Consider the following 18,625-nt stretch of genomic DNA (forward strand, 5'->3'; position numbering starts at 1 on the left):
ACAAGTTGACGATTGAGCAACATGATTTCCTTGGATTAAAAAAATATACTAATTTTAGCAAATTTAATGTAAACATTTTTTTAAATATTTACCAAACAATGTCAAATTTTTCGAGAATAAGCTAATGAACATGTGTTTGATTTAAATTGCATTTATACAATTTTTTTACAAGAATGATATATTTTTGTTCTATGACATAAAGTTTTAATTTGAATTTTAATAAAAAATATTGAAAACTTTATGTGTTATTTGAGATTTTTAAATAAAAATTAAAAAACGAAAGTTATTTTTTGTTGTTGTTTGTATATTAAATTATTATATACAAGAAATTGTATTTATAATAAGTTATATTAGCTCGTTTACTGAAAAAAATATACCTAATAATTTTCCAAAAGCATATTTTATAGTCTTCTCCTTTAAAATTTTTTTTACTTTCTAATTTTTTTGTTTTAACAAGTGGATTAACCAATTAACAAATTATTTAATACATCCAAATTATTAATAGCACGAAGTTTCCCTCTAAATTTGGAACTACCTATTTAATGCTATTTTAAATATATATCGTACTTCAGGGGTTGAAAAATATTGATAAGTCGTTGAGACATATATTTTTCTTTTATTTATACGTACATTTATATGTACGTAACATAAGCTTTAATTTAACATATGCTTAAAGGACGCAGTATTTCAGGAACATTTTCTAAAGTTAAGTTAAAAAAGTTCTACTTTTTAACACTCTTATATTAGTTTATATATATATATATAAACTAATTTTTATTTTGACTGACCTATACCGCTCGCGTGCATGATACGTTTACGTACTTAAGTCGCTTTACATGTATATATATATATTCTAATTACTATTAAAAATATATATTAACACGCTTTACTCTCATTAAGAGATATGTAGTGTATTCATTCCGATTACGGTGGATGATTCCCATATCGTCATTTTTCGTCACTACCTCCACGTTACGCGCCTGCTGCTTTCCTTGGACGTGGTAGCCGTTTCTCAGACTCCCTCTCTGGAATCGAAACCTGATTTCCCGTTACTCGTTACAACCATGATATTGATAATTACTACTATCATAACATGAAACTAAAAAGTGAAACATAAATATAGTTTAAAATAACACGCCTTTAAAGCATATCGAACTAAAAAGTTAAAAATAATTTTTAAAATTAGCTTAAAACAATAATGAACGAAAAATACTAGTATTATTGTGAAAAAAGTGTGGGCGCTTTGTGTCATATTTTTCGTATATTAATGAGTGTTTTTTAGTTTTTTTAAACCCATTTTTGTCAAAATTACTAAGTGTATTCAGATTAAAATTTTTTTTTTCAACAAATATACTAGATAACGTTACTTCTGGAAAATTATTGACGAAGCTTGGAAGATTTTTATTAGCTTACTAAAGACGGAATTTACTAGTTTGTTATGAATAAATTTAATTTTGTTTTTCAAGACATTTAAAATGTAAAATTTATTTGAGCCTGTATTTTTAATTAAAACTATTATAATGTACAACTATTAAATATTAAAATAAAATTTTATAAATTATACTAAACTGCCTTATTTTAATCGCTTTAGAAGGTTGTACAAAAATTTTATTTTACATTAACAACATAATTTTTCTGAAACTATTGTGAAAATATTAAAATAATGCATAATTTTAATTTTTTTTTTACCAAAAATCTTGTAATAAATAACGATATTGTAAATATAATATTAAAATTATGATAAAAAATATGACGTTTATTTGATCATGGATGAAAAACGTATATAATTATATTTGAACACGACAAAATTGTAGATATTAATTTTTGAATTAAAACGTATCAGCCCGTTTTTAACTTAAAGTATATTCTTTTGATTATTTTTCATAAAATAGTATACAATGCGTTTATTACACACATATTGTTTATTTTTTTGTTTTTATTTTATAAAACCGTCTGTCAGTACAATACCAAAACGAAAGTTATGGCAAAGTAAATAAATAAATATTTTTTAATGAAAATATAGTTTTAAGTATTTCATATATTTCGAAATATTTAATTTTAAATGTGTTAAAATATTATATTATAATATAAACATACCTGAGTTTTAATAGATGAGTTTTTCAGAGATAATAATTTTGACTAATCCTTGAAGCATTTTTTTAAAATAAAGTTATAATAATATTTTTATAACATATAATGTTATATTAATACTATAAAAATATTTCATGAAAATATTTTTTTATTGTTATTTGGGATTATATATCAGATTTTCGAGTGGTATGTAACTCTTTCTTCAATAGTTCATTTTGTTTACTCTTTTTATATATTTAATCTTACAAGTGGTCTAAATGAACTATTTTCCTCTCTATGCAATATTACATCATATTAATGATGCTAAACTTATCAAGTTTAGTCTCATAAATATAATGCTATTTAACAAAATTCAGAGATGGGTAGGCACTATAAATAACCAGGAATGGTTTTGGTCATTGGAAATTCAGATTTTACAATAAGTTGTTTAAAATTTTACTATTATAATAATTGTTTAAAACATTTAAAATAATATTTTAATGTTTCTGATTAATATTTTTTAATTACAGATGTAGGCTACAAGATACATTTAACAAGTAAGTTATACCAATGGATTAAAATACCAAAAAAAACCACATTAAATAATTAAAATTTTTTAAATACTTTTATCTTATTTTTAACTTTATCCCAAAAAGAAAATAATAATTCTTGTGCTATAGAGAAGATGGAAAAACCTGTACAACTAGGTGGAACGAAATTTAACCTTGATTTCTAGACAATGAATAATACGCACTGTTGTTATAATAAATAAACAAATAAATAACACAGCGGTTAAATTTATTTTAACATATATTTTAAATTAGTATTTAATAATTCCGTACAAATATCACAATTATTTATTCCGTGAGGACGTTGAAAGGAAAAGTAATATATGATTCATCAAGTAGCCGCCGGGCTGGACCGGTTCGCGTCACCCGCGGTCACTCAGCATCGCGCGATCTGTTGGACGAGGAGAGGTAGCTGTGTAGAGCTGTTGACAGAAGAATAAAACAAAGAGTGATTGTAGCAGAGATGAGATGCTTAGATGGATAAGTGGCATAACTAGAGAAAATAATCTTGGATGGTTTGGTCATGTTATGAGGAGAGAGGAATCGAATGTTGTAAGAACTGTTATAGAAATGAATTTTGAAGGAATAATAGGTAGAAGAAAACCAAAAAAGAGATGGAGGTATGTTATTGAATGCGATATGAGGAAGGCTGATGTGAGCGTTGACGATGTGGGAGTTCGTGTCAAGTGAAAGTTTACGATAAGGGTGGCCAATCGCAAGTAGTTGGGCTAAAAATGAGGAAAAAGAAGACATGAGTTNGTTGGGCTAAAAATGAGGAAAAAGAAGACATGAGTTGTACATTAGACTAATATTATATTCATCTTGTTTATTTTATAGTAATATTATAAATACCTTGAAGGGACTATACCAATCATAAAATGTAGGTATAAGTATTTATGAGATGCCCCAGATTAAACCTAAAAAATCTCGGTGGGTCTAGCCTTTCTGAGCCTGAACATATCTACAAAAAAATAAATCGTTATTGAGGTTGATTACTCATAATGGACTAATTATCGAATTGTTTTTCTGTTTTTAATCATATATTACATAAAATAATCTTTAACTCGAAGTAATTTAGAATGATGAAAGTATTCTGTTACTATGGAAATATTACAAAGTTGGTCATTTTCCCCGAAAATTATAAGTTTTTTTCTTTATCACCTAATAAATCTCAACTACTCATCGGAGCTAATAAAAAAGATCTCATCCGTTTAAAATTATATTATTGATTTATACTAAATTTATTTGTGTTAAAATTAAAATTATATTTATAGTGTGACATAATTTTAATAATTTTACTAAAACCTAATTGTTATTATGTTCGATTTCAGATGAAAAACTTGAAAAGGTAACCAAAGGTAATATTTATTATAAAATATGTACATTTCCATTGTAAGCATAAAATTTTCAAATAATGTTTATTTATTCTATTTATACATTATTTTTAATTCGTAAATGGACGTAATTATAAAATATTATAAACAGAGTTTAATGCTCTACCTTTTTAGTGAATATTCAACAAATTAATGATTTTATTTAAAGAAATAAATTATTACAGAAACAACTTTATAATAAAATAAGAAAAATGTTGACTGTATAGTTCCAACAGTGTATACGTATGGGCGAAGTTGGAACTGTGGGCTACCCTATGCGCTGCTCTGTCGTAATCACCGATTCCCTTCGACTCCCTGCTAGGTTACTGATCAATCGGTACCAGGTATCTGCTTCTACCCTAATAACATTTTTTGTTAAATAATATTTTTACAATGTTATTGTTTTAAATTGCTATCTAGGTATATTCGTTGACATTTATATTCAACAAATTTTAATAAAGTTATGTTTAATATTTTCTTATATAAATTGAAATAACAAGATATTATCAACTCATTTCATCAAATTTCTCTTTACCACTCATCTAAAATGTTTCAGTGCATCCAAATAAAAATAAAAGAAAATTTTTCAAATATATTTGAAATAATAAAATTTGACTTAGACCAAAATATTCACTCATTCCTTAATGTTCAAACACACAATACCATATATTAATAAATAAATTTGGTTACTTTGAAGTAACATATTAAGATATAACATTTGTTAATTCGAAAACATAAAATTGGATAATTAGTAACTTTTTTTTGAAAAAGACTATATTCTCTAACTTCGTATGTTATGATATACATAGTATGTCATTATTGTTACCATGTGTAACTTAAGAATTTAATTAATAAATCATATAACACGACAATTATACTAATATAACAATAAGCTATATACATAGTTTTTAAATGTTTAAAAATATATCAATGTAATTTTGTCTAAAAAACATAATTATAAAAAGAAACTAGAAATAATAAACAATATGTAATAGTAATGTGTTTGACATAAAGTAATGAATAATGTGTAAGATTTTAGAGAACAAACAATAGAACATTATGAAATTAGATCATTAATGACATAAATGTAATAAATTGCAATTAATAAAGAAATAATGATAGCGTCGGTGATCACTTCTTGACTTTGAAAATACCATCAAAATTATTATAAAAAGCACAAAATAATGAGCATTCTGGCTCAGATGTCACTCTGATCATGGTCAGAATGCTCTCACTCACTCAGACGCGGTCAATTATTAAAAGGTACTCAGAACGTTAAATTGCAGTTAACCAGTCTGCACTCTATTTTCATATCAAAATATATGCGAGAAGTGATCCACCGTGTCTCCATCATAATTATACAAGAAAACAACATTTATTTATTTCAAAGTGTCATTAAAAATATCTCGGTAAGAAACTAATAATTTCACCAAAAATATATAAGATTTAGAATTAAATTTTATGAGGACATAGATTAAGTGGTATAAAAGAAAATCAAGTGATCATCAGTAATAAGAAATATACCACGTAAATTTAATAAATTGATAATGTTTGTACAGAGTTATTTGGCAGAGTTATCGATTTGATATGTGTCTATTTCAGGAGTTAGGTTGGATATACGTATATAGCCACCATACCACTCTGGGTAAACACACGAGGTGACTCAATTCCACCTATCATCGATAACTCTCTAAACTCGTTGCATTATTGATATTAAAGAATTTACAATTAATCACAATAAATCTCATATTAATAAAATGAAGATCAATTAATTTTTCTATCAGCTTCTACCTTTCTTACAGAACGTCGTATTCATACCTTGAATAATAATATTATTAATACAACAAAAGTAGTAACCCAACCATTCAATTTATTCACATCACTCTATCTTTTTGAGTTATTACACGTATGAACGAACTATATGACGCTAAATATGTTATTTTGGAACTGACAAATTGTATATTTGTATGTAAATTCAAGATTATTTTATAATAATATAAAATATGATAAAACAATATCTGTCTTTAGAGAATTTTCTCAAGAACATTCCCAATAATATTCTAGAAAAAGTATTTTACGATAATTTTACATCACTATTTAAGTGTATTATTGTGTATAATAAATAATTAATAAGTTAATTTGAGTGGGTATTATTTGTTGGGTCGTGTTTACTAACTTGCCCTTTACTGTTTTAAAATTTCAACCGTTCTGTCAGCAATTTTCTTTTATATACACGCACAGATATATCATTAAGATATGTTTTCTGCGCATAAATATGTGATAAAAATCCTAAATTATGATCATTGATAATATGTTTTTTGAAATTGTGCTAGTATATCGGCAATGAAATTGCACGTATTTAATTATTCGTACAATTAAAGAAAAAAATTTCTATTTATATTATCATAACAGTACTGTTTATAAATTCATTTATCTATGTAATGGTATATAAGTCTATTAATTTATCATAAAAATCAAGACTTATCTATGACAACTATTCTATACAACGTTATACCACAATAACCAACATTCTTATAAAAATTGACTTTTGTATACATAAAAAGACTATATTATAGTTATTGAAGTAAAACTTGTGAATTTTCATAATTATTCTGTAATAATAACATAATTATTTTAGAAGTTACGACACAATAAAAAACAGAACTGAATAGTCATATACCTGACAAAATTTACTGTCCAGTATAATTAAAAAAAAAAAACCCAGCACAGGGGGGTCACAGCACAGTGGTGACGTGACATAGTTGGATCAAGTATACTGATATCTGACAGTGATTAAAATCACTATAAAAAAAAAAAGCTTCGATGCAAATCTTTAGATAGTATTTAATTTTAAAAAATTGGTGAATTATTCCAAAAGCTACATGATCTGCTATTTCCTTATTAATATCTTGATAAAGATAATGTATGTCGAATGAAAAAGGGATATAAATATTATGTCTCACAAAAAATTGTGTTGATCCATACACTTTTCAATAAATTATAGCATTATAAAGTTAAAAATTTTAAATATAAAATCGAGAATTTTAACACAAAAATAGCATACAGTAGGCATTTTCACCGTAAAGATAAAATAAAGTCCAAAATTTTTTTTGCATAATAAAGTAAATTACATTAGCTTTAATTTAAGATATATATAAAAGTGTCAGACTTTCCGGAACATTTTAAAAATTTAAAAGAAAAAAGTTAATTTTTTGTGAAAAAGTTGTTATTTTAAATCCCTCTGTGGGCAGGTAAAGGNTCATTTTGAATCCTCCCTGTAGGCAGGCAAAGGGTCAGATTTATAAAAAAATGTTATATAGATTCAATAAAGAAATTTATTGCAGTTTTAAGTAAAAAAAATTAAAAAATGTCGAAAATTAGCGATTTTTACATTTGTAATTTTTTGGAGGATTTCCCCCATTTACAGGGTACGAGAGAAACGTTTTTAATTTTTGAAGGTAATGTCTTACTAGATGCGATTTGTGATCTTTAAATGTTATGTTCATCAAAATCGGTCCAGCGAGAGTTGAGATTGAGCGTTCACAGACACAAAAAAATATAGCTATAAAACACTATATATTTTTTTAATTAAAAGCTACAAAATCTACAAATTAATAAAATAACCCCCTAACCCCTCTTTAATTACCCCTTAATTACCAATTTCCCCCTAACTACTCTTTTAGTAAACCCCTTAATTAATATTCCCCCTAACTACTGTTTTAGTGTACCCCCTTAATTACATATTTCCACCTAATTACTCTTTAGTATACCCCCTTAATTACATACTTCCCCCTACCTACTCTTTATTATTCACCCTTAATTATTAACTACTCTTAAATACTTTTTTCTCTCTCCCTTATTACTATATTTCACAACCTTAATTACTAATTATTCCTATTTTCTCTCCCTTAATTACCAGTTATTATTATAATGCTTCCTAAATACATATTACTACTAATTTATTACACCCTTAATACTAAGTACTATTGGTTTATACTAATTACCATTATTCTGCAAAGAAATTATAATAAACAAAAATATACTTTTCTTTTTCAACTTGAAAAAACGCTGTTTTTAAATCTCCAATTAGACTTTTTTTATCACTTTTAAGTTTTGATAGTACTACTTATTATTAAAAAATAAAAATTGACATAAATAAAAATTGTTTTACATTAATACTGATTTTAATTATTAATATGTTAAAAATATGAAAAATGACATATTTAACCTATTTTGTTAATCCTTTAAGGTTGATTTTTGTGAAAGTTTATGATAAAAAATCCCAGCACAGAGAGGTCGCGGTACAGTGTTGACGTGGTATAATTGGATCAAGTATAATGATATCTGACAGTGATTAAAATTACTAAAAGAAAAAAACGCTTCGATGCAAATCTTTAGATAGTGTTTAATTTAAAAAAAATTGTGGATTATTCCAAAAGCTATATGATCTGCTATTTTCTTATTAATATCCTGAATGAAAAAGGGATTATTAAAAAATATTATTTCTTATAAAAAATTGTGTTGATCCATACACTTTTCAATAAGTTATAGCAAAAAGTTAAGTTGAAAAAATTCTCCTTTCTATATGCATTTTTATGTTTTGAACCCCCCCCTGTATTAAGGGAAATAGTCCGATTTAAAAAAAAAGTATGTCAAATGAAAGATGTATATAAATACTACTTCTCATGAAAAAATTGTATTGATCCATACATTTTTTAAAAAGTTATAGCACTTTAAAGTAAAAAATGTAAATTATAAAATCGAGAATTTTCACACAAAAATAGCATTCGGTAGTCATTTTCACCATGAAGACAAGTCCAGAGGTCAAATTTTTTTTTTTAATAATAAAGTAAATTACATTAGCTTTAATCTAAGACATATATAAAAGTGTCAGACATTCCAGAACATTTTCAAAAGTTAATTTTTTGTGAAAAAGTTGTCATTTTAAATCCCCCCTGTGGGCAGTTAAGGGTCAAATTTACAAAAAAAGTATACCAAATAATAGATAAGGATATCAAGCATCTAAAAAAAAATTATATTGATATGTTCATTTTTGAAAAAGTTACGGCAATTTTTAGTAAAAAAAATTAGCGTTTTTTAAATTTGTAATTTTTTTGGAGGTTTCCCCCATTTAGGGGGAACGAGAGAAGTTTTTTCAATTTTTAAGGGTAATTTCTTCGACTAGATACGATTTGTGATATTTTGACGTATCGTTGAAAGAAATCCGTTCGGTGAGAGCTGAGAAAAGGTGGCAACAAAAAAAAAAAAATACATCATAGTAAAACCAATACCTTTTCAGCTTCGCATCGAAGCTAATATCAGATACTGTATTTTGACGTTGTATAGTTTAACTCTATTTAAATGATAAGGAACTCAATTGGATCAATTTTTTGATCATAATTTATCTAATTTTTTAAATCTAATTTTATATTTAACAGTATAACAAACTATTATGTTAGTTATATTTATGGTTAGTTATTTATCAATTATTTATTCTTTTTAAAAAGATAAAAATTATCGCGCCCTAATTTTCTTCATATTTTTAGTATTAAAATTTAATATTTTTTATGTACTCATGATAAGACAAAAAACTTTACATGAAGAATAACGTGTAGCATCCTATGCAATAGAAAAGATTATGAAATTAACTACACAATAAAATTTAAATAATATTTAATGAAAAGTTACAAATGTTTAAATCTATTAATATTATTTTTTTTAGAAATTTTTTATGAAAAGTGGAATTTTCGTTTTAAATGTGATTTATATGGTAAGTATACATTGATATATATATATAAATATATCATATTATTGAATAATGGAGCTGAAAACATTGGCAAATTTTAATTCTAACCATTATTATATTAAAATAATTCTAATTAATATTATGTGTCTCATAAACATTTACATAGATATACAATATTTAAATATGAATATGCTTGATAAAAAAAAAATTATATGTATCAAATATAATTACATTTTGTAAATATTTCATTACAATTCTATATTAAATGTGCCGACGGCGTTAATTTTATTTATCATCTACAGAATGATTTTTTTATCATAACCCACTCAATTACTTACACAATAATAATAATTAAAATTTTTTTTTTATTATTATCTTTAGTTACACATTATTCTTGAATTATTAACTATGTAATACTTTTTAAGTTCATCCTTTATGCCTTGGAAGGGGGTCAACTTTGTTTTTTTAAATGGTAACACATATTTTTAATTTAATAAAATGTTTGAGTTTTTAATTTTATAGTAAATAGCATTTGAATTTTTAATATAATTTTATTAGCTTATTAGATATAAACATTTAAAGTTTAAAATTTTTGAGTTAATATATAGGTATAATACACAAGGAATTACAAATACAGATAGCTAATTGGATTTTTATGATATTGCTATCACAGTCACGGATTGTTTATTATCAATTATGACTATCAATAGATATACTTNTCACAGTCACGAATTGTTTATTATCAATTATGACTATCAATAGATATACTTTTTGTATTGTCAGTTAGTGTATTTATAAACTCACAACAATGTACCTTACTATCATTGATAATAACAATGCTGTGTACCTGCTAATATCGATGTCATAAAAAATCAATTAGCAACCTGTATTTGTAATCCCTAGTGTATTATACCTATATATTAACTCAAAAATTTGAAACTTTAAATGTTTATATCTAATAAACAAATTAAGTTTTATTAAAAATTCAAATGCTATTTACTATTGAATTAAAAACTCAAACATTTCATTTTGGTATGAAAGCAAGGTCAGACTATATATATTTGTTTTGTCTAAATATTAATTTGTTAATATATTTATGTTGTATTTTATTATATTATTTTAATTATAAGTACTAACCATAGATATAAAATAAGTCATTGTATTTATCGTATTGGATGATATATAACAGGGAAAATAAATTACAGCTCACAAAACTTCATTTGTATTTTATTCTTTTTTTATTTTAATTTAAAGGAAACACGAGAGAAGCGATTTAACTCGGCGAGTGGTTATTGCGTCGCACACATAGAATATAAAGTTAAACTTGTTTCAATTTTTTTTTCTTTTAAATGAAAAAAATTAATTTCAACACTTGAATCAGCTTAAATTGTCAATTTTATCAAAAAACGAATGCGACAAACGTTTGTCGATTTAGTAAAAATTATTGCCTAAGGCAATTATTATTTTGCAATTTTTCCTTAACTCTTTTTGAGTTAGAATTTTGCTTTTGAATAATCCACCAATTTCTTGAAATTAAACACTATCTACAGATTTGCATTGATTTTAATCACTGTCAGATATCATCTATATTGGGCCTAACTATGCAACACTCACACTGTGCCCCGACCCCACTGTGCTGCCATTTTTTTTTATTCAGATAGTGAAAAATTGTTTAGCGATATTCATATTGATGGGCCACAATTATAAAGATGTTATCAACCATTTAATAACATTTAATTACTTTACTATTATTGCCAAAAACGAGAAATATAACGTTTTATAATAATTTTCATGTAATTATAGGTATTTACCCTTTACCTGCTCACAGGGAAAGATTCAAAATGATAAATTTTTCAACTTGATTATTTTACGGAACTATTGACACTTATATATATATACAGGATGGCCCAGCACTCACTGACAACTTAAATAACTTTTGATCCAGTTAATATTTTTAGCTGATTTTTTTTTTAAATAATAGTAATACGTTAGGTCTATAGCTATATCTCAATAATTAATTTTTTTACATTTNGTCAATAAATGTTTATCAAAGAAAATTTATCAACTTCTTGATTTTAAATATTTCTTAAGTATTCTGTAGTCCTGACCACTATATATCTTTTTGTTTGTCCTACTTTTTTAGTTTTAAATTAATATTTATATATATTCTTAATTTTAAATATATTAGCTATAAGTGATCAATTATTACTATATCTATATTATAACATTTATCACATAGATTTATCATACATTTCGAAATTAAATAATGCAGGTAATAACGAATTATATATTTTTCTAATTATTTAACCCAATTTCTTTATAAATACAAAACTGTTTAATAGAATCAAGTATTGTAGCTGTCTCCAATATAACATTCTTATTTAATTTTCTAATATTTTTTTGTTAGATGAAAATCTTTATATCTATGACGGCGAAGAAGATATAATTTACTACTCTATCACAAGTAATTAATTAAACAATTTCTTATACATTTTGTAAAGCAATGAATTCAACTAATGACTTAATTTTTTTTTCACTTTTTACTGCCAATTGTGGCCTTCTCTAAGAAAAAGTAAGGTTTACGGACTGCACAAAAACTCGCACAACATATATTTGTATATATACTTATACATAATTATTTTGTTGAAACATTTTAATTTAAATAATTGAAAAAAAAGGAAGTTTCTTAAATATGTATACTCCGGGATGGGCGGTTAGTCAATCGCCAAAGAAAGGGATGGCAACTCCAATCAATAAACTTAATTTTCGTTCAGAAAATGGAGACATCGTGACCAAGGCTCGAACCCGAGACATTTTGCATCAGGCACTGCCGCGTTACCGAATCAGCCATATCGTCCCAGCATATACTTAATGTTGGATACACATCGGTCGAATATACTGTCATAAAATTGTGTTGTGATTATTCATGTTATCGTTGTGTTACATCGAGTGGTTGTTGGTCTTCTCTCTATGTCTGCATTGTCGCCGCCATCTTAACGCTTCTTTTGCTATAAGCTCTATGATGCTTGCAAGCCACTAGTTTTGTATTCGTTTTGTTGTAAAAGTAAAATATCACCTTAGTGATTATCATACCCTGTGCTCTCAGTTTATCGCCGTTGGATCTATATATTTTCTGAGATACATCACAGTACCGTTCACAGTATATTGTACATGTTGGCCAGCTACTTGTGTCGACATCAATTGATCATTCAATATTCAACATTATCATCAGCCGTTTCATTTAGCAGATAACTATAATGCTTGTTCATCTATCTTTCTAAGACTCACTAGTATATTTTATTATTTTTTTATATCATCGTCTTAGTGGCATTAGTATTAAGTGTTCCTCCCATCCACATTGGTGTATATAAGATTTATATTTCTTGTATATTACATTTAATTGTTATAATTATATTTTGTAAAATTCGTTCTACATTCAAACATGTATGTTATTCCTTATCATTATTCCTATCACCTTATTCCTTAACCTCAGCATAGCTACAAAGACTTAGGACAAAATAAAACCACGAACGTTAACGAACTCGCATAAATACTACTGGGCGCTGCATACACTTTTAAAAACCAAATTAATTTTTTAATTTTAATGTCAAAATACATAAAATTCAAATTTTTTAGATTATACTTTGGATTATATGTATAATAATGACATAAATGGTAAGTAAATTAGTAATGTTTTGTTAATTCCCGGTATTCTTAACTTTTATTTTATTTGGATGAATAGAGTTAAAGAAGTTTATATACCTAATTTTTTACAATTTTACCCTATAAATATAGTCTGGAACTATATACATAATTAAATATATAGAACTAAGCACGTTACACTTTTGTGAAAACTCGATTTTTATCACAATACTCGATATAGTGACTATGTACATTTTTCTAATCATTAAAACTAACTAACTAAAGTAACCCTATTGACCCTTTTTAATAATAATATATTAATTTATTGGTTTGGTTTGTAGAGGAATTTTTCANTTTATTGGTTTGGTTTGTAGAGGAATTTTTCAATGAAGCAGTAAAAAAAAGAAATGCTATTATGAAAAAAATGTTAATTGATTACCTGAATATTATAAACAGTAAGATTTATTAATTATTACAAATAATAAATATTATTAATAATATTTATATTTCAATTAAGATGTTACGCAATGTAATCAATGATAACCTTTTTTAATTTTAATTTTTATGACAATTATATTATTTTTTACATTAAGTCACTTTTATCAATGTAAATTGAATATATTTTTAAATGTATTTTAAAATTATAAAAGATAAAAATTAAAAAAAGAAAGAGATTATACAATCAAAATTGAACACTTATAGAGAATATTATTTATAATTCAAAACATTGATTTAAAACTAAAATTATTTATTTCAAAAAGTAAAGGTTGCTGACTACTGCTCAATCCCTCTAATTAAAAACCATACCCATTCCAATGAATAATTGGGAAAAACCATATTAGGGATGACTTTTTATGAAAAGGGTTGGGTTAGATATATCCATAAGATATTTGTATAAATAATCTATTTTTTAATATTATTAGTTAAAAGAAAAAATTTGATAAAAAAAATTAAAATTTTAGATTTAAAAAATCGGAATACTTAAGGGGATTTCCTTATTTACTGGGAAAGAAGAAAATTTTTTGAAATTTTAAGGGTAATGTTTTCAACTAGATACGTTTTGTGAACTTTTGACTTATCATTGGAAAATATCGATTGGTGAAAGATGAAAAAATTGTGATATACATAAAAAAATAAAAATTTTAACACATTATAATAATATTAATACTGTTTTACATCAAAGCTAAGTAACATATAATTTTTATGCAAATTAAAAGAATTTTACAAATTTGACTAAATTGTGTTTTATAAACGTGGCTAATTTATTCAAATATTATTTTTTTCTTTTTTACTAATCATTAAGTATAAATTAAAAAAAAAAAAAAATCATCCTAATATTTCTTTGTATAATTGATTCTTAGAATCAATTTGAAGAAAAGTTAAAGTGCTAATAGTTACGTAAAAATATTCAAAACATTATTTTTAGATCAATAAAATCTTTATTCGGAAGGTATCGGTAGTGTTAAAATTTAAAAGAATACCTAATAAATAGTTTAAAATAAATCTATTTATTTTATTTAAAAATGTTAATATGAATTGTTTTACCATGAAGTTATTGTATGACTAAACACAATTTATTTATAATTTTATTTTATTTCAGAAAAACAATTGTGTAAGGATGAAAAAGAAATAAGTAAAGTTTGTGATCTGATTAAAGCATTAGAAGTTAATGATCGAAATATTTTCTACAATTCTAAATATGGAGATGATGTTATACCAAGCATTTTATACCTTTACTATTGTTAATAGAAAAAATAATTTTTTTAATCTGTATTCTTTCTAACTATAATTCTAAGAAATGTAAGATAGAAAAATTCTAAATATTATTGTATAATTTACTTTGCCACATTTAGGTTTTTTACATATCCTATAAAACATTTAATAATCAATATTATATGAAAGTTAATCCTACTTGAAATGAATAGAAACTTTATTGGTTGGTATTAGTTGGTAACACACCTACATAGTCTATTAAATATGGCTTTGCATAATTATATTTACATACACCAAATTTTATGTGATATAAATATACATCACCTTTTTTTTAAGCTTAAATTATACTTTTTTAATAAATAATATACGTTGTTTGAACATTATTTATGTTTTTTTTATTAATTAATTAATAACACAGGTCTAGGAAAAATGTTTTGTTGTCTATCATACATAAATTAATTCTGAATAAAATTTTGTTAAAAAAAAAATTGGCTCCCTATATTATAGTTATTAATACTTTGTACGTACCACAATTTTTTATATAAAAATTTTTTTTGTTAAAGTAATAAACGGGACGTGTCATTTGTTTTAATTACTTATATCGCCTACTTTATTTACTCTTCACCATATCTTGCATGCTTTATTCCTTAAAACTTCACATAACAAAAAAGAAATAGAAATAAGGCAAGGTATGAATATTCCGTTCAACTGTTCACTCCTCTCCTTTCTTCTTTTTTTTTTGTTTATTACAGCCCATGAATGTGAAAATTAAATAAGGCAAAAAACTTTTAAGTCAGAGTACGAAGATTTGGAAAATGATAATATAAAAGAGAATAAGAAGTGCATACATCGGCAACTAAAAATCAGTTTGGTTTTTTGTCTAGAAAGTCAACGATGGAGCAGTTATTTTGTGTGAGATAGGTAATAGAAAAGTATAAGTAGAAATTGAAAAAGCTTTGCATGGTGTTCATAGATTTTAAGAAGATGTATGACAGAGTCCAGAGAAGTTTTAAAATGCGAGTTAATGAGAAAAGGAGTTTTAAAAACGTATATTGATGTTCATGAGAATATGTACGAAGGCGAAAAGGACAAAAAGTATGTTTGGTGAAACAGGATTTCAGGGCAAAAGTAGGTGTAAATTAAGGTTCTGCTTTAAAGTAGACAAGTAGTTGAGATAGAGACGAGGAAAAAGAAGAAGATTGCTATAAGTAAATATCGTAGATTTCTTTAGTTATTATTACTTTATCGATAAATATAGTCAATTTAATACTAAGTAAAAGTATCGATACAATTCTTCCGATATAACATTCCTATTTGTAAGAGTTACTAAATCGCAAGTAACATGAGTTTGGTTGATTTATTTGTACACAAACTAATCGTAATGGACAAACTAAACAATTTGATTGTAAGAAATGTAAGATAGAAAAACTTCTGTTTGAATACACTAGTGCAATATAGCTTTTAATCACTCTGTATATGTGATATCTACTTATTATAAAGTCTTCCTCAGAGCTAATTAATATATTTAGAGCGAATTGAGTAAATGAAAACAACATGTTTTATAAGTGGTGATAACATGGTAATAAATGTTCTAAGACATGATAGTACTAAACTGAAATTCAGTAGAAAATAAATCGTAATCGTTAAAATAACCTTAGAAAAAATAAATATGCTTTTATATTACCAGTTGGTGTATTCATAGGCTCATAACAATGTTTCTTGCTTTAAAGTATATCTGTTAATAAAGTCGCAATTGACAATAAAAAATCCGTGACTGTGGTAGCCATGTCATACAAAAATCAATTAGCTACCTGCATTTTTAATTCCCCGTGTATAATACATGTATATTAACATAAATATTTAAAATTGTATATCTAATTAACGAATTAAGTTATATTAAAAGTTCATATATCATTTACTATTAAATTAAAAATTCAAACAATTTATTAAATTCAAAATAAATGTTTCCATTTAAAAAAACAAAGTTGACAATTTTATAAGGCATAAGGAATGAACTTAAAAAATATTACATAGTTAATAATTCAAAACTAATATGTAACTAATGATAACCAAAAAAAAAAAATTATATTTATTCTGATAGCAATTTCGTAGATTAAAATAAAAAAATCGAAGTGGCACAGTTGGGTTAAATATAGATGATGTCTGACAGTGAATAAAATCATTTTCATGAGAAACGCTCCGGTGCAAATCTGTAAATAGTTTTTAATTCTAAGAAACGTATGCATAATTACAAAAGCAACATTAACTCTTATTTTCTTAATTATATCCTCATTAGCAGTTCTTAGATTTAAAATTAATATGAATAATATTTTTTATAGCAATGAAATATAGTATAAAATGCATATTTAATATTGTAATTTTGACGAAGAAATACTAAAAAATGATATTGTAGTATATTTTGTTACTTCTATGACAAACATGTACAAAAAAAGGGGGCTTTATGCAATACTTTATAAAAAATTTTTTTTTTACTTACGAATAAATATATTAGTCTAAAATGAACTTTTATAGGATCAAAAATATACTTTTCAAAATAAACTTTTCGACTCCAAGTAATTGGGATTAAGGCAAAGAAAAAGAAAAAGATTAGCGGAAATTCCGGTGGCAATTGACATAATATAATTGTTGTTTGGGAATGTAAAATTTAGCGTTTAGTTGGGTTTAAACAATATAGCGTCAAATCAATTACCTACTCTATCGGTTGTATCTTAATATACATTACACTTTAATGATACTATAAATAAATATACTCACACATACACACATATGCATTTATAACATTGTGTCTAATGTAAGTATAACATGATAAAAAGTAACCGTAAAATGAAAAAAATTGGAAAATAAATTTTAGTACTCACATTAAATGTAATGTAACTCGAAAAATATTTGTTTAAATGAAAAAATATAAGATAGTTTTTTTGTTTAAAATTGTCTTTTAAACAACTTTTGTACGAAATTTTTTTTTGTAAGTTAAATATTTTTTGAAAAAATTTAAAAAGCTCATATTTTTGAACTTTTGCGAGGCTGTAAAAAAAAAAGCTTAAGTCCAATCGATGAGGACTTTTAGTATGTCATTATACAAATCTTAATTCAACTTTAAAAAAAAAAAAAAATTTGGTTGAGAATTTTTTCCGCCATTCGCCAAAATTACTCCTTCATTGACTGGCCTATAATTTTAATCCCATGCTTTATTCGTGTAACACGAATATAAACTAGATCAACATATTTAACTCAATTATATTGTTTTTTCTTAGGTATTCTTGTTATGAGAGTTCTCCGCGGTACTCTGCATAATTGGCACCTTTTAATAAGTTGACTTGGGTATTTGGGTGGGTCGTCGTCGAGTGAGTACTGTCGTCCACCGCAACACAGGAACCTTCTCGTTTTTCAGGTATGGGTTTCTTAGGCCCTTTCTATCTCCTTCCACCTCTGTTCAATTCCTGATATCCGTGTCTAGGCTATTTAATGACGAATAGACCTGTCCTACCTCT

General features: G+C 25.2%; 1 protein-coding gene and 1 long non-coding RNA gene across 7 annotated transcripts in view; both read left to right on the plus strand.

The window, feature by feature from the left end:
- The first annotated feature begins 1,826 nt into the window (after nt 1-1,826).
- LOC126899357 (pentatricopeptide repeat-containing protein 2-like) overlaps nt 1,827-18,625 on the plus strand; it is a 68,525-nt gene continuing 51,726 nt past the window's right edge. For all 6 annotated transcript variants that reach the window (XM_050674231.1, XM_050674259.1, XM_050674277.1 and 3 more), the window contains exons 1-2: nt 1,827-1,989; nt 2,601-2,627. In XM_050674231.1, the coding sequence (XP_050530188.1) occupies nt 1,899-1,989; nt 2,601-2,627 (118 nt within the window). In that variant the 5' untranslated portion in view covers nt 1,827-1,898. The remainder of the gene's footprint in view (nt 1,990-2,600; nt 2,628-18,625) is intronic.
- Nucleotides 11,951-13,753, plus strand: LOC126899406 (uncharacterized). The gene is made up of 4 exons (XR_007702577.1): nt 11,951-12,030; nt 12,166-12,222; nt 13,395-13,433; nt 13,742-13,753. It is a non-coding gene; the product is annotated as an uncharacterized LOC126899406 (long non-coding RNA).

Source organism: Daktulosphaira vitifoliae, unplaced genomic scaffold (assembly GCF_025091365.1).
Source record: "Daktulosphaira vitifoliae isolate Bord-2020 unplaced genomic scaffold, ASM2509136v1 Scaffold_1, whole genome shotgun sequence".
NCBI lineage: Eukaryota > Metazoa > Arthropoda > Insecta > Hemiptera > Phylloxeridae > Daktulosphaira > Daktulosphaira vitifoliae.